Source organism: Acomys russatus, chromosome 16, assembly GCF_903995435.1.
Source record: "Acomys russatus chromosome 16, mAcoRus1.1, whole genome shotgun sequence".
NCBI lineage: Eukaryota > Metazoa > Chordata > Mammalia > Rodentia > Muridae > Acomys > Acomys russatus.
Window position 1 is genome coordinate 9,960,991 of NC_067152.1, and position 23,475 is coordinate 9,984,465.

General features: G+C 50.1%; 2 protein-coding genes across 3 annotated transcripts in view; one reads left to right on the forward strand and one right to left on the reverse strand.

The window, feature by feature from the left end:
• Window positions 1-320: 320 nt before the first annotated feature.
• Window positions 321-9,198, reverse strand: Nle1 (notchless homolog 1). 2 transcript variants are annotated; one of them, XM_051158134.1, is made up of 13 exons: window positions 9,065-9,198; window positions 8,819-8,962; window positions 7,770-7,987; window positions 6,957-7,036; window positions 5,924-6,000; window positions 5,695-5,792; window positions 5,187-5,379; window positions 4,582-4,717; window positions 4,408-4,454; window positions 2,938-3,140; window positions 1,231-1,390; window positions 1,076-1,146; window positions 321-606 (listed from the first exon to the last, which is right to left on the reverse strand). In XM_051158134.1, the coding sequence occupies exons 1-13, from the start codon at window positions 9,080-9,082 to the stop codon at window positions 594-596; spliced, it is 1,458 nt and encodes a 485-aa protein (XP_051014091.1). In that variant the 5' UTR covers window positions 9,083-9,198; the 3' UTR covers window positions 321-593. The 2 variants fall into 2 exon arrangements, with proteins under 2 accessions (XP_051014091.1, XP_051014090.1); XM_051158133.1 differs by having other exon boundaries at window positions 9,059-9,097.
• Window positions 9,199-12,821: 3,623 nt separating this feature from the next.
• Unc45b (unc-45 myosin chaperone B) overlaps window positions 12,822-23,475 on the forward strand; it is a 29,553-nt gene continuing 18,899 nt past the window's right edge. Inside the window, exons 1-6 of the mRNA XM_051158135.1 lie at window positions 12,822-12,989; window positions 13,862-13,898; window positions 14,683-14,858; window positions 16,761-16,850; window positions 19,621-19,788; window positions 20,533-20,701. Coding sequence (XP_051014092.1) covers window positions 12,822-12,989; window positions 13,862-13,898; window positions 14,683-14,858; window positions 16,761-16,850; window positions 19,621-19,788; window positions 20,533-20,701 — 808 coding nt within the window. The remainder of the gene's footprint in view (window positions 12,990-13,861; window positions 13,899-14,682; window positions 14,859-16,760; window positions 16,851-19,620; window positions 19,789-20,532; window positions 20,702-23,475) is intronic.

Consider the following 23,475-nt stretch of genomic DNA (forward strand, 5'->3'; position numbering starts at 1 on the left):
AAAGACTTGGGTATCCTTCATCCCTTCAAGGTCCTCTGAGAGCACAGTCCCTCATCACTCTGTGCCCACATCAGCTACAGCCGTCCCACACCACCGCCTCCCTGCTAGCCATCTGTCCTTTGGGACAGCCCTGGACGGTGACCATAGGTAGCATGGCCTTAACCTTTCTTGTGGCTGCGGTCACACTGGTCTCTTACTGTGAAGCAACAGAAAGGACAGCTTCCTGACCAGCATGGGCTGCTGTCATCCAGTGCGAGGGAGGGACCAATGGGCCATCTCAGAATCCTCCAATGAGGGGTGCTGGTGGTTCTAGGACATGAACACAAAATATAAATTATTTATTTGGCCACATACAGCCTTGGGTCTGGGCATGTACAGTTGACACTTGGAAAAAGGACACGGAAGCCAGAGGCCTGGCTTTTCCACTGCTGTCAGCACCAGTCAGTAATGCCCATAGCTTAGCTCCATGTTGTAACTTCCTGGGAATGTCACACACTGGGGACCTGTCCTGGGCAGGGGGCCATGTGCATCCGTTGGTCTCTGGCAAGGCAGGCAGAGGCTCAGTCCAGGTAGGGGTCAGGAAGCTGTGGAGTTCATCTTCTCCATCTGTGGGGAAGGAGGAGTAATGCGGGGAGGGATCCATGGCGCCTACACCCTGTGAGGAGCCTGGCACTGGCTCTAGCTCTGAAACTCAACTGTGTACCTCAGCCAGGACCTCTATTTCCGTCAATCCTGCCTTGTGGTCCTGCAGTGCCTACCAGCGAGCATCAAGTCACTGTCACAAGCACAGTGCTTTAGGTGTCAGTGTTCACCCTTCTGTGACCGTCCTGTATAGAAAAGTGCTGTGTCTGCACACAGAGCGAGAACCAGGATCTGAACCCAGGTCCCACAGCTACAAAGCCTGGTGCTCTATCAAACTACTGCATTATGGAGACCTGGTTCCCAAGCCCTCCCTCCGGAACACAAGAATGCCCCTCTGAATTCCAGGCCATGGCAAAGAGCAGAGAAGGGCTGGCCAGTGTGGGCCAGGAGACCTGAACACCCCAACACCCCAGGATCTAGTGCATCCACTCACATCCGGAGGCACTTGTCTTTCCCTCCGCTTGCTACTCTCTGGCCGTCTGGACTCCAGTCAACAGCATATACCTGAATGGAGGAAGGGGGTTGGACAGCGATGTGCTGACAGTAAGAAAGCCAGGGCCAATCCCAGTCCCCATGGCGTGACCTTACCTCATCAGCATGGCCTGGCAGGTCTGTGGCCAGCTTCTGGGCCTTCACATCCCACACCTTCAGTGTGCTGTCACTGCTGCCACTGACCAACAGCCGGCTATCAGCTGACCAGGCAATCTGGTACACAGCAGCCACATGGCCGCGCAGGGAAGCCAGGTACCTGAGCCAGGGGAAGCCAGTGATGGCTATTAGATCTTCAACATGTCCTCCGTGCCCACCACAGTAGCTCTCAATCTTGGTTGCTTGCTAGCATTGCCCTGGCCCCTGCTAGACCGTTTTAATCATTACTGGTCATTTACTATTTTGTAAAACTTCTCCAGTTGAATTGCTTTGAGGGTGCCTCTTGCTAAGCTTCCAGACCTGCACAATTCTGCATGCCCGAAAGCCCAATGTGCCACCTGCTTAGCCCATCTGCCTGGTGGCCTCCAACATAACAGGTGCCAGCTGACAGGTGGCATGGAGTTAACAGCGGGCCAGGCCCAGCTGGAGCTTTCAAGTTAATAGTCTAGCTGTGATGTCTGGTTAAGCCATTAGGCAGGAGACTCAGTTTCCTGGCTTTCCACAGGAACTAAATTACCATTCCAAAGAACTACGGTGTGAAAATACACAGTGAGCTGGGCTAGGTGGCGCACACCTTTAATCCCAGCACTTGGGAGGCAGAGGCAGGCGCATCACTATGAGTTCGAGGCCAGCCTGGTCTACAAAGTGAGCCCAGGACAGCCAAGGCTACACAGAGAAATCCTATCTTGAAAAAAAAAAAAAAACAAACAAAAACAAAACAAAACACCCCACAGTGAAAGACCATCCTTCTCGGCTCCCACACGTATCATACCTCTTCTCCATCCCAATAATGGCTCCCACCACGCTCCTCACATCAGGGCCTCTCAGACTTTAGCTGGGTGACCTTACAAGATGCAGACTCTGATTCACAAAGTTCAGACTGGAGTCCACATTTCCTTTTTTTTTTTTTTTTTTTGTAACCTTTAACTCAGATCCTTCTGCCTCTGTCTCCTGACTGCTGGGATTAAATGCGTGCACTACTGCCCAGCACAGAGATGTATTTTCTTTTCTTTTGTTTGTTTGTTTTTCGAGACAGGGCTTCTCTGTGTAGCCTTGGCCATCCTGGACTCACTTTGTAGACCAGGCTGGCCTCGAACTCACAGCGATCCGCCTGCCTCTGCCTCCCGAGTGCTGGGATTAAAGGCGTGCGTCACCACGCCCGGCTCCAGAGATGTATTTTCATGTTTAAATAAATACACGACTGCAGGTGCCTGTGACGGCCAAAGGCCTGGAACTGGAGTTACAGGTGGTTGTGAGCTGCCTGCTGTAGGTGTTGGGGCTTGAACTTGGGTCCTCTACAAGAACAGTATATGCCATCTCTTTGACCCCCACATTCTGCATTTCTGGCAAGTTCCCAGAGCTGTTGGTGCCACTGGTGTGTGGAACGCGCTCTGAGGCCAACACAAGAGGCACAACACAGTTCTAGCTGCTGTTCATTCTCTCTAGGGACGCTGCATCCCTACTGTGACTAGCCCTGAAGATGTCATTTTACCAATCGGAGTTCAGTGCTTAGGTGAGAGGCCTATGTGTCAGAAGCGTGGCTGAGGAAATTAGACCCTGTTAGTGTCACACAGGTAGAAAGTGGCGTCACCAAGTTTATGCCAAACCCCACTGCTGATATGGGCCGGCCCCCACGCCTCCACTCACTTGCCCGTCCTGCCATCCCACAGCTTGATAGACTTGTCGAAGGAGGCACTGGCCACGGTGCGGGAGTCAGGAGAGAAGAGCACCTGGTTGATGAGGGCCTGGTGTCCCGTCATCCGTGCAAGGGGCTTCTTGTCCTCTGCTGGGGACCACAGGAATAAGGTGAAGTCATCTGAGCCAGATACCAGCCTCTCTGGGCCTTGGCCCTGGGCAAGAAAGCACAGTGTGTTGGATGGGGTCAGATGCTGCCTATGCAGCAGTGACAGAGGCCAGAACGAGGGAAATGAAGCCTGGCCATAAGGAAAAGGAATTCTATACATATGTGGAAGGAATCCTAAGACACAAACCAAGGTACAGAATGGTGGTGAAAGGCTCAAGGGGCTTTGATATGTGGGTTGTATTTTATGTATATACGGTCTATGTATACTGATTGTACGAAGTACCAACTACTGGTAACCCTAGATGCTTCTAAAAGCATCTAGATGAAAGGTGCTACCATGCCTGGCTTTGGCGCCCAGCAGAGGCAGAGGTAGAGGTAAGTGGATCGCTGTGAGTTCTAGGCCAGCCTGGTCTACAAAGTGAGTCTACGATAGCCAGGGCTACATACAAAGAAAACCCTGTCTTGAAAAACAAAAACAAAACAAAAAACAAAGCAAAACAAAACAAAAGGCATGCATCACCATGCCCGGCCTGAGCCATCTTTCCAGCCCATGTTTTATAAATTTAAAAAAAAAAAAAAATCAAAACATTATTTATTATTTATTATGCAGAAGAGGGCACCAGATCACATAATAGATGGCTGTGAGCCACCATGTGGTTGAGACTTGAACTCAGGACCTCTGGAAGAGCAGTCAGTGCTCTTAACCCCTGAGTCATCCTTCCAGCCCCTTAAAAAATTTTTAAAAACTATTTTATTACATTGGTGTTCTGCCTCCATGCATGTCTGTGTGTGGGTGTCAAATCCCCTGGAACTGGAATTACAGTTATGAATAGTCATGTGGGTGCTGGGATTTGAACCAGGGTCCTTTGGAAGAGCAGTCAGTGCTCTAAACCGCTGAGCTGTGTCTCTAGCCTGGATCATAATCTTGTATCTTTTGAACCTTAAAAAATGTATATGTGCTCCTCAGACAACAAATAAGAGACAATAGAAGTAACTAAGATAAAAATTAAACCATGTCCAGTGATTAGCCGGGCGTGGTGGCGCACGCCTTTAATCCCAGCACTTGGAAGGCTGAGGCAGGCGGATCCCTGTGAGTTCAAGGCCAGCTTGGTCTACAAAGTGAGTCCAGGATAGCCAAGGCTACACAGAGAAACCCTGTCTTGGAAAAAACAAACAAAAGATTTAATGATTATGAAGGATAAACAGAAACACTGAAGCGGGGCTAGAAGGGAGAAGCCCAAGTGACTGGAGTTTCTGTGATCAGATGAGAAAGAGCCCTGAACTGGGGCTGCACGCTGGTGGCACAGACTCACCCGCACGAGGTTGTAGCGGCTCGCTGCCCTCTCCTTCAGCTCCTTCACTGTGCGGGTACCAACGGTGGGGTGAGGGAGGGGAAGAGATAAGGGAGACTGGTTAGGCATCCATCCACTAGGCTGGAGAACTGGGTCCCGGCCAGGCAGCCTGCTCCCCTCCTCGCTCTTACTCACAGGACCCCCGGAGGTCTTGGGCATTCACTGTGGCCTCAGCAGGCTCAAAGGCCCCCGTGCGTAGGGCATAGTCTGTGTTGAGCGTCATGGTGTTCACCCAGTGGCCATGACCTTGAAGAGTCCGGCACAGCACGCCCTAGGGCAGATGGAGACAGGTCAGATACACACACAGATACATAGGAGATCGGGGGGGGGGGGGGGGGGAGTGATCACACTGAATACCCCACCGTGGGATAGGTGACATGGGACAAGAAACAGGAGCTTGAGAATTTATCACTGATGCTTGATCATCTAAGTCAAACTGCACCTGGAAGCTCAAGCCCCCTCTTCATTTGAGAAATTAGTCCTGGCCTGTTTCAGGGCAGACGAATGCATCTGAGTAACAGGGTTTACCTCATCAAATGGGCTTGGTAGGTGGCAAACAACTAAAAGGCTCAACGATGACCCAGAATCCCCACAATGCTGTGGCACTGACCACTGAGCTGCCGCTCCAGAAGCCCTGGCTGGACTCCTGGGACAGTTCTGGACACACCAGACTCTCTGATACCAGTCTGTGACTGGCACGGCAATGACACCATGGTCCATGACCCTCTCCCAGCCCTTACGTCATGGGCCCTCCAGACTTTGATGGTGCGGTCCTGGGATGCAGAATAGAGAAGGCCGTCTCCTCCCCAGCGGAGGCAGGTGACTGACTGGGTGTGCCCGGTGAGGATGCGCTCGCAGCGGCCTGCAGTTGTGTCCCAGATTCGTACGCTGCCATCTTTGGAGCTGCTGGCCACATAGCGGCTCTCTGGGTTCCTAGTGAAAGGGGGAGGGTGGGAATGTGACCTTGGGCCTGATGTGGCACCACCTCTCTGCCCATACTGTGTCTCATTCCTGACCCAGAGGCCAGGGACAACCTGTCGAGACAGGTTTCTGACTGTACAGAGAGGCTGTGCTCAGGTGGCATGAAGGATGTACCCTCCCCCCCCACCCCCCATGTAGCAGGGGGTGTGGCCACGCAATCACTGACATCCCAGTGCTTCTTTCACTCTCTCCAAACAAAGTCTCCATACTGAGGAGGGAGAGGAGAAAGCTTTAATGCTAGTGTGTCTTAGCTAAGGTGCCACTTACATGTGAAGGGGCTCCCAGCTCAGGCCTGTGATCCACTTGCTGTGGCCGGTGAGGGGCCTGCCCACCTGCATCCCCGTGCTTGGGTCCCACAGGAGAATCTGAAAGATAGAAGCTCGTAAAATAACTTCCTGCAACCTGTCCCACCAAACACCTCCCAGCTAATCCCCCAACATGCCCTTCTAGAGACCCGGGAGACCATTCTCTGCCCATTTAGCCTGATGCCACGTACCTGGCCGTTCTTGCAGCCCGAGGCCAGTTTCTTGCCATCTGGGGACCAGGATATGCTAAGGACCCAGTGCCGGTGCCCTAAGAAAGCAGGGGAGGGAGAAGGGAGCTCCGTTCATCTTTATCTCTAGCCAGTGCCTAGCAGTGCATGGCATCCGATGAACGCTTCTCGACCAAGGGTCAAATAAGGAGAGGAGAGGGAGAGCACAGCCCGAAAGCTACAGCTGCAGCTTGCCGCAGGTAACAACGCCACTTTCTAGTAGCTGCACCCTTGACATACGGCCTGAGGTGCTTCTGTATACACAGCCCCTTCTAACATCAGCCCTAGGATGAAAAGCATAAATCATCCCTCATTCTCCAGATGCAAAAACTAAATCTTGGGCTGGAGAGATGGCTCAGAGGTTAAGAGCACCGTCTGCTCTTCCAGAGGTCCCAAGTTCAATTCCCAGCATCCACATGGCGGCTCACGACCATCTGTAATGAGATCCAGTGCCTTCCTGTGTCGGGAAGGTGCACATACGGGCAGAACACTGTATAAATAATAAATCTTTTAAAAAACAAAACTAAACAAAACAAAAAAATCTAAACCTTAGGTAGAGTTCAGGCCATGTGCTGAACTCCTTGATGTGGTCCCCTGACTACCAGCGGCACCTAGAACCTCTTAGAAATGTACTCAGGCCCCATCCTAGATTTGCTCAAACAAAAACTCCAGGAGAGTACAGAATGGCATAGTAAGGCTCCTAGCTGGCCTCTTGTATTTCAACAAGCCCTCCAGGTGACGCTGGTCCATGCCGAAGTCTGAGAAAGCTCCCGGCAAAGGTTGGGTTTAAGTCAAGTTGTCCCTGTTACCAGGGGTTCGGCTCCTCCTCGTATCCCACATTGGTCCAGCAGCTGCTTGTTTCTAAGTGGCTGACTGGCCTCAAGAAACTGGGCGGCTGTGAACAAGATGCTAATGGGCTGGATTCTTCTGAGCCCTACAGGAGCTGCTGAGCTAGGCACACTTGGCACACAGGAAGACCCCTTAACCGCACACCGACCTTTGCAGGTGAAATGCGGTGTCTCAGTGCTGAGGTCCCAGAAGCGCACAGTGGTGTCTCCGGAACCACTGGCTAGGTACCTGGGGAAGAGATGCTGCTTGACTGCTGCAGTGGCGGGGCCCACCCTGACCTGAGACACTACACATGTGCATTCCTGCTGCCTCTCCAACCATCTTCTGGGAACAGGCTCTCCTTTCCCTGGGAGGAGAAACAGGACACTGACACTATCTAGGAAAAGACCCCAGGAGGCCACGCTCTCTTCTTTCTTTTGACAGGATTAGCTACACCCATCCATCTGTCTATCTATGTACTTTTTGTGGGTTTTTTTGGCGGGGGAAAGAGTATTGAGACAGGGTTTCTCTGGGTAGCCCTGACTGTCCTACTTGCTCTATAGATGGGCCTCGTCTTGAACTCAGAGACCCACCTGCTTCTGCCTCCTCAGTGCTGGAATTAAAGGCCTGCACTACTACTACCTGGGTCAACTGTTTGTTTTCTTGGAGTACTAATGAGGAGAAATGATTTGTTTTCATAGGGAAGTGACATGCAGAAATCTGACTTGTTTAAGGAGCACAGCTTGGAAAGGGATAGCTCAGTCCTCCAGAGGTCCAAGATAGACTCTTCCCAGCCAGGTATCCTTAGCCTTTGGGGACCAAACCCCAATAAGAAAGTTTCTTACATGCAACTTGAGTCCAGACCTCAAGCCTATGGCAGGTAGCCTAAGACCCCATGGATCCTAACTCTGGAGGGCTTTCTCCATCCACCCCAGTCGGAGGCTGCATTCCCACAGCCCGCCGATTCTGCCGATGTCCTTACTTTCCCGTAGGGCTGAAGGCCACAGAAATGACTGCTTCGCTGTGACCCTCCAACGAGCTGGTGCACCGCGTCACAGCTCGGACCCTGAAGACAGCCTGGGGCTGGTAAATGATGTCGACGATTTTCTCTGTCTCCACAGACTGGGACTCCAGCGTCTTCCCCAGCGAGGACACAATCTCAGCATCGTGGACATAGAAAGCAAGGGGCAGGGGCTCCTCCTGAGGGCAAGAACGTGCAGTAAAGGGCAAGTGTGCCACTGAGGGATGAGGGCCTGCCCTCTGTGAAGGGGAAAGCCACTGAGCTTGCGGGGGTGGTGGGGTGGTAGGGGTGAGGCTATCTTTTTCCAGTCGCCTTGCCTGGGATACCCTCATTCTTCCCTACTGCATATGATCATATTAGACGACTGGGAAGTAATCCAAGGTCACTCACAGACTCTTGGAGGCCTTTTTAACTACATCTCACAACCTTGGGAAATAAACATTACTATCCCTACTTTATGTTTTAAAAAAAAAATGCTTAGTGCAAATAAGTAATTAGCTCAAAGCACTGACCCTCACAACTTTTTTTTTTTTAGGTCTAAGATGCGAGTCAGTTCACAGCCTCATATACTGTTTCTGAAACCACCTACACAACGTTGCACCTGTAAAATTAATATTCAAAGGTCGGGGGTCCACCAGCTATGTGCGTATGTAAACCTGCCACTCCACCCCAACAGAGGGCAGCATTAGTTAACACTGGCGGAAAGCTTAAGAGCACTGGTTTTGAGTGCAGTCAGACCGATCTGGGCTCCAATGCTCAATCCCAACTATTGCGTACCACCGCGTGAATAATTTAATCCCTCTGGGTATCTCTGTAAAGTGGGGATACTTATGTTGGGCTGGGACAAGGAGTCACGGAAATCCTGCATCCGCTTAATTCACAACCCAGCCTGTCCGCAGGTGGGACAATATACAGAACATTTTTTTTCCCCAGGGGCCCGCCAGCGCCACCAACTCCCAGTGAGCAGCCGGGGTTCCCGGAACACTGCGGCTTCATCTTGGGGTGCTCACCTGGGCCAGCAGCGCGTTGCATACGAGCTGCAGCTTGTCCGGCGTGATGTCCACGGGCACGTCGAACGGGGAGCCCAGCAACTGGCCGCCCTCATCCTGGAACTGCACGAGAAGCCGCTGCACGTCATCCGCCGCCGCCTCGTCCTGCGGAAACAAACCGGGAAGCTGTCAGCGCTCCTCCGCTTCTCTCCCTCCTGGGTACCCCAGGCAGAGACCCAGCATCCCGTCCTGTGCGCGTACACCCACCGCCACAGCGGCCGCCATCCTGCGTCCCCACGTGGAGGAAAAGCGAAGCGGAGGGACGGAGCGCCAGTTCCCTGTTACGCGGGGCAGCCGCGGGCCACAGCGCCGTCTCCTGTTCGGAGGAGCCAGGCTGCTCCGGAGGCCGAGATTGCCAGTGACGGCATTAGGCGGCCTCCTTCTGCGCCTTCTACGTCATCCCTCGCGGGATGTCCTCTTTCACCCACTGCACAACAGCGCCTCTTGTAAATTTTAGGAGATGACGGTAGCCAAACCGCGGAGAAGTTAGTTGATTTGCGCGCCTAGCTCACAGAGGCGGGGAAGAGCAGAGGCTGAGCATTCCCGGGTCCCGGCAGCATCCCTCTTTTCTTTATTGGTTGCTTTGTGGTTTGTTTGGTTGGTTCGTTCTCCCTCCTATCCTCACCCCACCCCCCGCCCGAGGCAGGGTTTCTCTGTGTTAGCCTTGGCTGTCCTTGACACGCTTTGTAGACCAGGCTGGCCTCGAACTCACAGCAATCCGCCTGCCTCAGCCTCCTGAAGGCTGAGATTAAAGGCATGCGCCACCATGTTTTGTGGTTCTTATCTATCTGTCTGTCTGTCTATCTATCTATTTTTTAAGAGATTTATTTATTTTTTTATTCATACAGTATTCTGCCTGCGTGTGAGCCACAGGCCGGAAGAGGGCATCAGATCTCATTATAGATGGTTGTGAGCCACCATGTGGTTGCTGTGGAGTGAACTCAGGGCCTTTGGAAGAATAGCTAATACTCAACCTCTCAGCCCTCTCTCCAGGCCAATTTATTTATTTTTGAGATAGGCTTTGTCTGTATAGCCTAAGTAGACTTTGAACTCTGTGATCCTTTTGCTTTTGCCTCCCAGGATGGCATGCTGGGATTATAGGATGGGCCACCCTGCCCAGCTGTCTTGGCATTTTACTGAGTTTTTTCAAGGTGATGCCCCCTACTGTATCTGCTTTTTCATAGGTAGTTTATTCTGTCTGGAACTGTTATGGACAGAATTGAGTCTCCACTCCCCTCATGTATAAGTTGAAAGAATACAGACCCTATTTAAAAAAAACTAATAAACTGGGCAAGGTGGCGTGCCTTTAATCCTAGAACTCAGGAGGCAGAGACAGGTAGTTTGAGGCCAGCCTGGCCTACTGAGTGAGTTCCAGGATATCCAAGGACTACACAGGAAAGCCCTGTCTTGAACAGTCAAACAAACACCAGCCAACGAAACAAACTAATAAAAGGTAAAAGAGGCCGGAAAGGTAGGGCCCCTAGCAGATGGAGTCATTGTCTTCAGAAGGGGAGAACCCTCCAAAGTGCACACCCGGCCCCTCCTTTCTCCTTCTCGATCTCCACCTCAATGTGCACTGTAAGCACACACAGAGAGAAGCTATGTAAACCCAGAAGATGGCTGGATGTAAGCAGGAGGTGGGGGTGGGGTGGGAGGGGGAGGGGGGAGCAGCCACACCAGAAGCCCACCCTGATAGCACCTCGCCAATACTGTACTCCCAACTCCAGAGCTGTGAGAAAGTACATGTCTGTTATTTAAACTCAATTACCCTTTGCTTAGGAAAAGCCTTTCCAAGGACGTTGTCTTTCTTGTTTTACGTTTCCCAAACACTCTGCCGTTCCTCACCGTCAGCCATGCAGTCATGTCCCCTGCTGGGATAGGAGACACAAGCAAGGCTTGTGGCGTGAATTACTGAACCAGGAGTCGAGTGCAAGGAAGTTTGGTCCAAAGGCCACAGAACCAAAGCTTCTCTGCTAGTTGACAACTTTTTATCATAGTAACTTATGGCTCGGGCCACAAATGAGGTTCCCAGCTTGGGATCCCACGAGAGCAGGGAAATCTATCCACCTGCCCCCCCCCCCCTTACTATTCAAAAACTGTGTGTTGAGATGGACATGGTGACACACAGCTCCGGTGGCTGTTCAGGTGGCTGAGGCAGGAGTGTTGCTGAAGTCTAGTGTTAAGGGACAACCCTTGTGTTCAACAGGGCAGTGGGACCTGTTGTGCAGCCACATTCTAAAAGCACAGCCGTACTTGCAGAAGCTGTTATGGGGCTCTTTGTGGCTTGTTCCTCGGTATCTTTCGGGTGTGTTTTGAAATATATGGGAAGTGTGGGGAGAAGAGAGCAAAGTGGAGCAAAGGACAAGAATGAAGATACCGCTGGGCGGTGGTGGCGCACGCCTTTAATCCCAGCACTTGGGAGACAGAGGCAGGCGGATCTCTGTGAGTTCGAGGCCAGCCTGGTCTACACAGTGAGTTTCAGGACAGCTGGAGCTACACAGAGAAACCCTGTCTCGAAAAACCAAAAAAAAAAAAAAACCAAACAAACAAAAAAAATAGAATGAAGATTCCATCCATCCATCCATTCATTCATAAAACACGTCCAGGGCACTGTCTGCCAGGCTCTGTACCTGGGATAGCAATAGGTAACACTCCTGAACAGCATCCTTGACCTCCTGAAGCAGACACTGAAGGGCAGCAGAGTTCTGACGCTCAGTCAGGATAGCCTTTTAAAGCTGGCTGAGGAGAAACGAACAATGCTGGCTCCCAGAGAGTGCCATCGCAGTGGCGATGGCCGCTTTTGAAGAGGGAGCCTCTTCTTGTCCTGGGAGATATCTGGATCAAAGGAAGGTGAGTCACAGTCCTGGAGCTCAGGGAAGTCCAGGTCCCCAGGGGAATTAAATCTGATGGAGAGGAAGCGAGCGGCCATCCAAGGGAGTCACAGCTAGATGGGGGACCAGCACAGGCAGGGAGGGAACGGGAGAACTGCGCCCCCAACCGGCAACCTACTCAACACACACCGAGTCAGCGAATCTCGCCGGGCTTTGCAAAAGCAGGCTCTTTTGAGCAGACACATCGCTGTGAACAACTATGAAGAGAAATCAGGAAGGGGTCTTCCACCGCTCTGCTCTCGTTTCCCCTCTGGGAAGGCATTTCTGGAAGTCTCCAGAGGGACCTGGGCAGCTGCTCTGTGCCCAAGTCTATCAGCCCCGTCAGCTGTCACTTTGCTCCTAAAATAGCAATAGCTGGGGGAGGGCTGTTTATCTGGGACAGATGAGGAAGTGGCATTGTAACTTTGCTTAGGCAGGGCAGGCCTCCAAGCGATATTCCTGTCTCTTCTGGATCTTTCTCCCACACTTTGAGGTGTGAGTGCAAAGTCTCCAAAGTCTTGCAGGACTGCCCCTGAGTGGGGTGCTCAAGGGCCAGAAGGTAGTCAGCCAGCGTCTCCACGTGGCCATGGATGTCCAGTCCGGGCAGGAGGAGGGCCCTGTATCAGTGACAGCTTCCAGGAGCACCTGCCGCCTGTGGCCAAATATAGTCTGGAGTCACTGGCTGGGGTGATAAAGTCTGCGGGCTAGGGGGTTGGGAGGAGCAGAAGGAAGCTGTGTGAGGTAAACTGCAGAGCTCAGAAGTGATACCCAGGAGACGGCATCCTTGAGAGACAGTGAGTATAGACTGGGAAACTGAGGGGGGGGGCTTTGGGGAGGTGGTTGAAAGAGACAGAGAGGGAGGGTATATGGACTCTGACAACCCCCTCAATGGGGGTCAAGCTCCAAGCAAATACCAATGTCCTTGGGGATAGAGTCAGTGGAACTGGGGGTGCTGGAGTGAATACCTCCCAGGCAGAATACCACCGTACATTGTGGAGGGGGGAAAACCAGGGGCGCTAGCTCTCAGGCCAAGATCCCTGCCGGGGGGGTTCCAGCAGAAGGCTGACCACACAGGGCTGCCGATGTCCCCACAGATGGCAGAGGCAGAGGCAGCACAACTGAAGGAGGAAGGGAACCAGCACTTCCAGCGCCAGGACTACAAGGCGGCTACCAAGAGCTACAGCCAGGCCCTGAAGCTGACCAAGGACAAAGCCCTGCTGGCTATACTCTACCGGAATCGTGCAGCCTGTGGCCTGAAAATGGTCTAGCAGACAGGACAACTTGGGTGGGCGGTGGGCAGTTAGGGGTGGAGCCAAGGTTGTGATGGCCTGATGGAAATGAGCCATCATCATCTTCACCATGCCTTCTGGACCCCTTGAGTTGGTATATGTGCCTCTTACTGGCCGGGCCAGTGCCCTTGAGAGGCAGAAACCCACCGGGCACAGTTGGCCCAACACATGTGTTTTTCATGTCTTGGGCCACTCCTTTTAAGAATAGCTCTGTGACAGCCATTGTTATCATTTCTATAGTGCAGTCAAGAAACCCAAGGTTCGCCTTGGCGTAGTGGCACACGCCTTTAATCCTAGTACTTGGGAGGCAGAGGCAGGCGGATTGCCGTGAGTTCGAGGCCAGCCTGGTCTACAAAGCTAGCCCAGGACAGCCAAGGCTAACACAGAGAGACTCTGTCTTGAAAAACAAAAACAAACAAAGAAACCCAAGATTCAAGCCAGGCGTGGTGGCGCACGCCTTTAATCCCAGCAGCACTTAGGAGGCAGAGGCAGGTGGATCACTGTCATTTTGAGGCTAACCTGGTCTACAAAGCGAGCCTAGGACAGCCAAGGCTACACAGAGAAACCCTGTCTTGAAAAACAAACAAAACAAAACAAAACAAAACAAGAAACCCAAGGTTCAGAGAGTATGAATAACTTGGCCAAACTTTTCCAGGTGGCAGAAGAGCTGGCATTTAGCCTGGGGTTGCCTGTCACTAAAACCCATACTTTTCTGTGCCGGGCGTCCGATAATCTGTAGTTCCTAGGCTAACTTCTTTCCTCGCTTAGGGAACACTGGTTGTCTCTATAGCGCCTTCCCATCGTCCCACCCCCCACTAATGGAGCTTCTTATTCCTGTTTCTCAGGAGAGCTATGCCCAGGCAGCTTCCGATGCTTCTAGAGGTGAGCTCCATACTTTACCCTCGCCCAGCATAGCTGAGCAGGAGTTTGGATCTGGCTTCCATTGGTTGGAGGTGCTGTTGCTAGTCTGTGGGTTCTGAAGGTCAAGGAAAAGCAGGAGATGGGAAAGAAACATCTGGCAATATTTAGCCCAGGGAAGGCCACTCCCAGGTGGGCTCAGGAGGGCTTAGCTTCCGCTTGAGAGCTCCAGGGCCAGACTCAGGATAAAAAGACAAAAGTGCAGGGATAAGTTTGGGCTGAAATAGGGAAAGGTTTTCTGGTTGTCCTGGAACTCCCTCTGTAGACCAAGCTGGCCTCGAGCACACAGAGGCAGCTTGCCTCCGCCTCCTGAGTGCTGGGATTAAAAGCCTGTGCCACCACCTTCTGGCTGGGAAAGTTTGTGTGTGTGTGTGTGTGTGTGTGTGTGTGTGTGTGTAGTTGCCTGGCTACCTCAGAGACGAGGGGGAGCTGAGCACCCTATTTCTTGGGGTATACAAGCACCAGTCAGATGGGCCCCTGATGGGACCCCTGTGATAGAGGAAAGCCTTGGGAATCAGATAGAAGTTGGGGTATGCTGCTGGGAGGGGTGCAGGGGGAGAGAACTTTAAGCTTTCTGCCAACCTTTGAGACTCTATGGATCTTTCTGTCTATCAAAATGATGCTATGAGCCAGATGGTCCCAATGGGCATCGCTAAGGAAGATGGCTTTCTTGGGCAGTGGGATAGGGAGGGAGGAAGAGTCTGTAGTCCAAGCTTCTCCTGAGGACCTCCCTGTCTCCTGTCTGTAGCCATTGACATTAACTCTGCTGACATCAAAGCACTGTATCGGCGATGCCAGGCACTTGAGCATCTTGGCAAATTGGACCAGGCGTTCAAGGATGTGCAGCGCTGTGCTACCCTCGAGCCAAGGAACCAGAACTTCCAGGAGACACTGCGGAGGCTCAACACCAGCATCCAAGAGCAGGTAAACCGGACTCTTCCAGAGAGAGAACTGTGGCTGCTCCCATCCCATTCTTAGGGAGGTCGGGAGGTGAGGACAGAGACAGTATGGAACGTGGGCACTCTCCATGGAAGAGACAGGCAAGTACACCTTCCTGCAAGTGCTGGAGAGGGCTGCGGTGCTGGCTGAGGGCACAATCTACTCACGGCTATAGTTCTTTTAAATTTCAGGTGGAAGCATTGACAAAAAATTATGATCACCTAGTGAGTCTGCACTGTGACTCTAGGGGAACAAAGGTAGCCAGGAATTCTTGGGAATGAGGGATAGAGGGTCAGAGTCTGTGGGAACATGAGACCTTTGCAGGAAAGATGGAGAGCCAGAACCAGAGATAAGGAGCCCTGTATCCCCCTAGCTCAGCTACTGACTTCTTTTTGGTTGACCCCTTAGATGTGTCGGTTTCCTCCTGTAAGAAAGAGCAGGAAGAGCCAGGCGTAGTGGCGCACGCCTTTAATCCCAGCACTCAGGGAGGCAGAGGCAGGTGGATCTTTGTGAGTTCAAGGCCAGCCTGGTCTACAAAGCGAGTCCAGGACAGCCAAGGCTACACAGAGAAATCCTGTCTCGAAAAACAAAAAAAAAAAAAAAAAAAAAAAAAAAAAAAAAAAGAAAAGAAAAAAGAAAAAGAAAAGAAAGAAAGAAAGAGCAGGAATCCCAGCACTCAGGGGAGGCAGAGACAGGTGGATCTCTGTGAGTTCGAGGCCAGCCTGGTACCCTGTCTTAAGCAAAACCAAGGGGAGGGGAGGGGGGAGAGAAAGAGAGAGAGAGAGAGAGAGAGAGAGAGAACACGCACAGGAGGGCTATAGCTCATTCAGCCCTCTGCTCCAAGACTCAGTAACTCCTGTGTGTCTGGAATGGCCTGTGCCTGGACCATGGCACACTGTCCAGAGTGCAGACTCAGTGTTGGGGAACTAGAAAAGAGATGGAGATGAGAAAAGGGGTGGGGGGAAGGAGGAGCCTGTCCACCCAAAGAGGTGAGCCCAGAGTAGCAGAAGTGAGGAAGAGCAGCTGTCAGCTGTAGGAGGCATGGGGGGAGCTGGCCAGCTGATCACTCGGGCCACCTTATGACGGATCCAGAGTGCTGCAGGGTGGCATGAGTGAGGGTCTCCAGCCCCAAACAGAATGGTTTCCTCTTCTTTGGCAGGATGCTTAAAATCCATTTCTGGTTAATGAGCCTGGAGGCAAATTTCTACTTTAGTCTCCCCTTAACCGTCTAATAGTTGACTGCCTGTGAGAATCTTAAGACTAAAACTGGCCCGATGTCTCCTGTGGCCGTTGTGATGGTTGAATGTAACTAGACTGAGAACTTTGTAGGTCAAAGATTGATTTTGCTCAACTTTTTTTTCTTGTTTCTTTTTCTTTCCTTTTTTTTTTTTTTTTTTTAGGGGAGCAGGTGAGGAACAGGGTTTCTCTATGTAGCTCTGCCTGTCCTGGAGCTCACTATGTAGACCAAGCTAGCCTTGAACTCACAGAGACCTACTTGCCTGCCTCTGCCTCCTGAGTCCTGGGATAAAAGGTGTGGGCTACTGTCCCTGCTTTTTGTTCACTTTTCTATCCCTGGCATCTAGAACAGTGCCTGGTATAAAATGGTCATTCAATTAACGTTAAAAATTTATTCATTTGTTCGTTCGTTCGTTCGTTTGTTTGTTTGTTTGTTTTTAGAGACAGGGTTTCTTCATGTAGCTTTAGGTATCCTGGAACTCGCTCTGTAGTCCAGGCTGGCCTCGAACTCACAGAGATCCATCCGCCTGTTAGGACAGCACTAGGATCCAGAGTATATCTTCTGTTTTCTGAATTGAATATACGAAGAGTAGGCAGAAATGGTGTGGGCCGGCTGCTTGCCTCACGTCGGGCTCTGTCCTCTCTCCCCAGCTCCGTGTGCAGTTTTCCACAGACTCCAGGGTACAGACGATGTTTGAAATCCTTCTCAACGAAAACAGCGAGGCTGATAAGCTGGAGAAGGTGAGCGATGAGTCATGATGGCCAGCAGGGGTCGCTCTCTACACGCGGCTCCCGATTAGGGTTTCCTTGACTTGAGAGGTAAGAGCGCTTGGTCCCTGAATATGGAGAAACCTTGCTCAGAGTTAATCCCACAGGAAACCGGCAGTACAGCAACCACATACGGTAATAGCTACACATTTTGTACAGGACACACACTGGAGTGAAAACACCCCCGCACAGTAGAGCCTGTTTGCACTCAGTCAGGTTGATCAGGAGTTAAAGGTCAGCCTAGGCTACATAGCAAGATCGAAATAAACCAACATAAAAATGTGAAATAATTAGGAAATGTGTTCTCAGATTCCACTAGACAGACTTTAAGTGTGCTGAAGCCACGGGTACAAACAAGATGGGCAACACAGCCACAGAGCACACTCACCAACGCAGCATCCTGTCAGAGAGCAGCACTCTGGACTTGTTTCCGTTTTTCAGCATTTTTTATTTTCTACAATTCTGTAAAAGGAGAAGGGAGTGTCTTAGAAAGACTTCCAAACCTTCTAGAGAGGTAAAGGGCATTAAGTCTAAGCCAGGCATAGGCCTTTAACCCCAACATGTAGAATGTAGAAGAGGGTCAGGCATTCAAGGCTAGCCTCTGCTACCTGGGACCTCTGAGGCCAGGCTAGGCTGCCTGACATGGCCAGTGAGATGGCCAGTGGGTAAAGGTGCCTGACAACCTGAGTTTGATTCCCACAGTGGGAGAGAACCATGTTGTCTTTAACATATATATCCCCTCTCCCGTAATAAATAAATAGTTAAAAAAAAAAAAAAAAAAAAAAAAAAAAGAACTTTAGGGCTGGAGAGATGGCTCAGAGGTTAAGACCACTGGCTACTCTTCCAAAGGTCCTGAGTTCAACTCCCAGCAACCACATGGTGGCTCACAACCATCTATAATGAGATCTGGTGCCCTCTTCTGGCCTGCAGGTGTACATGCAGGCAGAGCACTGTATACATAATAATAAATACATTAAAAAAAAAAAAGAGAGAGAGAGAGAACTTTAAATAAATAAATAAATTGGCACTAACCATTAGAAAGACCAAGGTTAGGGTGAAGCCACTGTGGCAAGTTGAACAGCAGGGTCAGATGATATCTTTGTTTAAAATCAGATGTTTTGCTCATTGAAATTTTTGGCCTTGATTTTGATTAAAAAGTACTTCATTAAAAAAAAAAAGTACTTCATTAAACATTACTTAATTGGATACTGGGCTTTTTGTTGTGTCCTTAGATTTTGCACCTTCCGGGAATGCCTAACTTGCCTCACTATAATTTTGGTCCCAAGAAACAAACACTGACACATCCTAATAATGTTTTTTCTCATTTATTTACCATATACAGAAGTCACACTGGGGGCTGGAGAGATGGCTCAGTGGTTAAGAGCACCACCTGCTCTTCCAGAGGTCCTGAGTTCAATTCCCAGCAACCATATGGTGGCTCACAACCATCTATAATGTGATCTGAAGCACTCTTCTGCAGAAAAAGCACTCATATACCATAAATAAAAACAAATAAAAAAATTTTTAAAAGTTACACTGATGTATTAAAGATATTGAAATATTTACTGGTAACAGTCATCTTAGCTAAATCTTTTGCTCTTTCTCGTGGTCTTTTCAGCCTTTGAGTGAACATTGAAACGTTTTGCACTTATTTATATTAAAAATTTGGTTGACGATGCCTGTGAGGAACCACGGTGTTTTGTGACCAACGAGTTCACATGATACAAAACGTGTTTTACAACTTCTCTGAGGCCCTAAGGGGGTGTGATGGATAAAGCCTGACCTGCTAGCAGCGTTCAGGTTACATCTACCTGACTCTCGGCCGTGTCCCTGACGACTCCCGTCCCTGTCTCCGTGGATTCTCTGGCCCCTTACTTCTCTGCACCGAAGGCCTTTTAAGGCTGAAATCTCAAGTGGGAAGGCATCAGAGTGAGGAAAGACTTGGTGACTTCCTAGTTCCTTGACTCAACTGCCTCTTTTTTTTTTTTTTCCGAGACAGGGTCTCTTTGTGTAGTCTTGGCTGTCCTGGACTCATTTTGTAGACCAGGCTGGCCTCAAACTCACATTGATCCACCAGCCTCTGCCTCCCAAGTGCTGAATTAAAGGCGTGTGCACCACGCCCGGCCTTCATTTTTCTTAAGATGAAGCCTGGGGGGGAGGGGGGGAAGGCGCGTCACAGAGATGCTATGACTGGAGTGACCCAGTAGCAGGACCTGAACTCAAACCCCTGGGCTTTCGAGTCCTATTTAGTACACTCTGCGCCCACCATCTTCCACCCTCCAGAGAACCCCCTCACAGCTTCAGATTCCCTCGGAACGGATAACAGGAAAACAAAGCAGGCAGCAGTCATGTTAAAAGGACCTGACTTTAACATGTAAACTATTTTCAGCTCTCCATCCTTTCCCATCCATCCGTAGCAGGCACACGGTTTTCTTTTTTACACCGTCACACACTGAGTGAATCTATGACCCCAATTCCACCTGTCGGCATCGTTTCATGTGACTTTGTTGTATCTGCGGCCTCACTGGCTGTGGCATATTTTCTCAAGTTGGTCCTTATACCAGTTGCTTTGATTTTTTTTTTTTTTTTAATTATGGTCTTGGGCTGTTTCCAGGAGTAGGTCTGTAGGAGGAGAGAGTACAGCAAGGTACTGCAGATACAGACGGTGCACTGGCCCCTGCACTGGGTTCATGGGCAAGGCCTCCATCTGGCTTCCTGACAGCCTTTGTCGCTTCTCTCTCAGGCTGCCAACAACCTCATTGTCCTGGGCCGCGAGGAAGCCGGGGCTGAAAGGATCTTCCAGAGCAACGGGGTTGGCCTGCTGCTGCAGCTTATGGACACTAAGCGGCCCGAGCTGGTGCTAGCTGCCGTGCGGACCCTGTCCGGCATGTGCAGCGGCCACAGAGCCAGGGTAAGGGCCTGGGGAGTGGGCTAGGTGGTGTGGATGGCAGCTGGTCCAAGGAGGCAGAGGGTGGCACGTGGTCAGGGCTGTGGCTGGCATGACTAGAACTTGAGACAGAGCCTAGAGGGTCCCCTGCCTCTCAGCCTGGGTCCTATGAATTATGGCTCCAGAGTGCTACAGGCTGTTTCTCTGAAAGCTGGAAGTGGGCTCGACTAAGCAAAGGTGGTGTTGATAGGGGATTGCAGGAAGAGCTGAACGCAATAATGTGTGTTTCTTCATATTCAGCCTTTGAGTTCAGTGTATCGTCTACACTTAGATCTCAGTGAAGTCCTGCACATGCACGGACTCAATGCCCTCAGGACTCCAGTATGGGGTGACATAGCTCAGAGTCGCCTGGGGGAGGTTTCCCAGCCTGTGGGTCCCCGCCTCCTCCCCCCTCCATCCCCCGCCACCCCAAGTTCCTTATTGCATTAAGTGGACAGGGTGGTCACCACCCACTTTTTTTGTTTGTTTGTTTTTTGTTTTTTTGTTTTTTGAGACAGGGTTTCTCTGTATAGCCTTGGCTGTCCTGGAACTCACTTTGTAGACCAGGCTGGCCTCGAACTCACAGCAATCCACCTGCCTCTGCCTCCCGAATGCTGGGATTAAAGGTGCATGCCACCATGCCCAGCCTACCACCCACTTCTTAACCTGGGTGCCAGACAGAAGAGAGGGGCAGGGTGGCTGACTCTGTCTGTTCCTTCTGGGGCGTAGGCCACAGCCATCCTGCACACAGTCCGCATAGAGAGAATCTGCAGCCTCATGGCCACGGAGAATGAAGAGATAGCCCTGGCTGTCTGCAACCTGCTCCAAGCCATCATCGACTCCCTGTCTGGGGAGGACAAGAGAGAGCATCGAGGGAAGGAGGAGGCCTTGGTTCTAGGTAGGAGATATTTTTCTGTTCTGGATCAAGTGGACTTCAAGACAGAGCCAGTCTGGGGCTGGAGAGATGGCTCAGAGGTTAAGGGCACTGATTGCTCTTCCAGAGATCCTGAGTTCAATTCCCAGCAACCACATGGTGGCTCACAAGCATCTATAATGTGATCTGATGCCCTCTTCTGGTCTGTAGGTGTACATGCAGGCAGAATACTGTATACCTGATAATAAATAAATAATACATCTTAAAAAAAAAAAGACAAAGCCAGTCACCACCTTGTGTTGGCATCTCCTGCGTGCAGAGGTGGCCTGGTTTGATTTTAGTATGTATGTTGAGGTTATAAAAAAGGAAAGTGGCATAAGCTACGGAGTATGGAGTTGTCAGCTTTTCATCCTGGAAGGCGCTATGGTAGCAATGGCTATATCAGTGTGACTGTGTTCAATGCCACTCAATTTTATACTTAAAAATAGTTAAAATGGTAAATTTTATGTTAATTGTATCTTATAGTGTAACAGAAGCTCAGTGGGGTGACTTGGGAAGACACAGAAATCTGTGAGGAAAAAATGTTCTCCTAAACAAAACCCAAACTCAATCAGAGAATCACCAGAGCCTCCCATATTTTCTTATCCTTGTAAATATATTTATATAAGTATCAATTAAAAATTAGAATTCTGAGCCAGGCAGTGGTGGTATGCACCTTTAATCCCAGCACTCAGGACGCAGAGGCAGGTGGGCCTCTGAGTTCAAGGCCAGTCTGGTGTACAGAGTGTGTTCCAGGTCAGCCTGGTTACACAGAGAAACCCTGTCTTGAAAAAAAAAAAGAATTCTGCTACAGGTATTTTTAAACTGTCTTCCTGAGTGAGATCAATGTTACCTGCCTTGTGCTTGGAGTGTGTGATGTCCCCCACAGGATTGTGTGTTTCCATACCTGGTCTCCAGTTGGTGGAGCTGTTTTTAGGAAGTTATGGAACCTTCAGGAGGGCCTCAGTGAAGGAAGTGGGTCAAAGGATTCCAGCTGTCTCTCTGTCTCTCTGATCTATGTATTCCGATCCACTCAGATAAGAGCAAGTAGCCCCATGCTTCCAAGGCCACAGCTATGAGCCACTTTTTCAACGCCCTTTCCAGCAGGAACCAAATGTAGCTTTTCTTCCCCAGATTCCTAGCAAGGTGTACTGAACCAGTTGTGAGGAAAATAACTGACACACACATACACCATTTAATATCATTCTTTCTTTTTACACAGGGTCTCTCTATGTAGTCTATGCTGGCCTTGAACTTCCCCTCCTCCACTCTGAGTCTTCCAAGTACTGGGATTACAGGTGTGCACCACCAAGCCAAGCCCATTTGATAGTCTTAAAATTATTCCAATTTTTTTTTTTAAGAGAAAGCATTCTTTTTTTTTTTTTTTTTTTTGAGACGGGGTTTCTCTGTGTAGCCTTGGCTATACTGGAACTCTCTTTGTACACCAGGCTGGCCTCGAACTCACAGAGATCTGCCTGCCTCTGCTTCCCAAGTGCTGGGATTACAGGTGAATGCCACCACGCCTGGGTATTCCAATATTTTTAATAATTACTTTTATATTTCTTTTCTTTTTGTGGGGTTGAGGTTTCACTATATATCCCCAGCCGTCCTGGAATTTACTATGTAGACCAGGCTGGTCTTGAACACACAGAGATGCACCTGGCACTATTTCTTGAGTCCTGGGATTAAAGGAATGTCTCGTTTACGTTTGATTTGTTTTCTTTTTCTTTTCTTTTCTTTATTTATTTTTGGTTTTTCAAGACAGGGTCTCTCTGTGTAGCCCTGGCTTTCCTGGACTCACTTTGTAGACCAGGCTGGCCTCGAACTCACAACGATCCACCAACCTCTGCCTCCCGAGTGCTGAGATTAAAGGCATGTGCCACCATGCTCGGCCTTCATTTTATTTTATTTATTTTTATTTTTGATTCGTTTTCAACACACACACACACACACACACACACACACACACACACACACACCAAAAAACCAAAACCAAAAACCAAAAAAAACCAAAAAACTCTTAGTTTTCTTCCAGCACATAGAAGTCCTAAACATTATTTCATAAGTTCTTGATTAGCTGTCAGGATCAAAAAACTGTATTATAAACAAGTTGATGATAGTTCCATAAATGTAGATACCACAAGTCATCAACAATCTGTGTTACCGGATATTGATGTGACTTAAAATTTTTACACCCCAACATTCCATTCTTTAGTTTCATCTGTGTTTGCAGCTGTAATTAATTTTTTGGGGACAAAATCATAGAGATGGGTGGGTGTTCTAGGACTGTGAAGAAAAGTGAGGCTCTTTCTTCATTGTCCCCCCTCTCTCTCTGCTTTTTGTTTTGTTTTTGTTTTGAGACAGAGTCTCTCTGTGTAGCCCTGGCTGTCCTGGATTCGCTTTGTAGACCAGGCTGGCCTCGAACTCACAGCGATCCACCTGCCTCTGCCTCCCGAGTGCTGGGATTAAAGGCAAGTGTGCCACCACCGCCCGGCTCCTCATCCTTTCTGAGAGGAACAGTAGTTTGTACTCTTGTTATCCTAGTCAAGCCCGGAAGCTTGAAGCTGTGCTCTTAGGAGCCCTGAGGAAAAAGGAAGGCTTTGTTCAGGGGCCAAAGGGTAGAAATTTGCTCCTCACTGCCAAGGGTGTTGAGAGTGGCAGGCGTGTGACAAGAACAACGAGGAAGAGAGACTAAGAGACTACTGGAGGGAAGCGGTGTCGTGCCTCTGAGTTGGCACTCTTTCATGGCCTGGCATTTT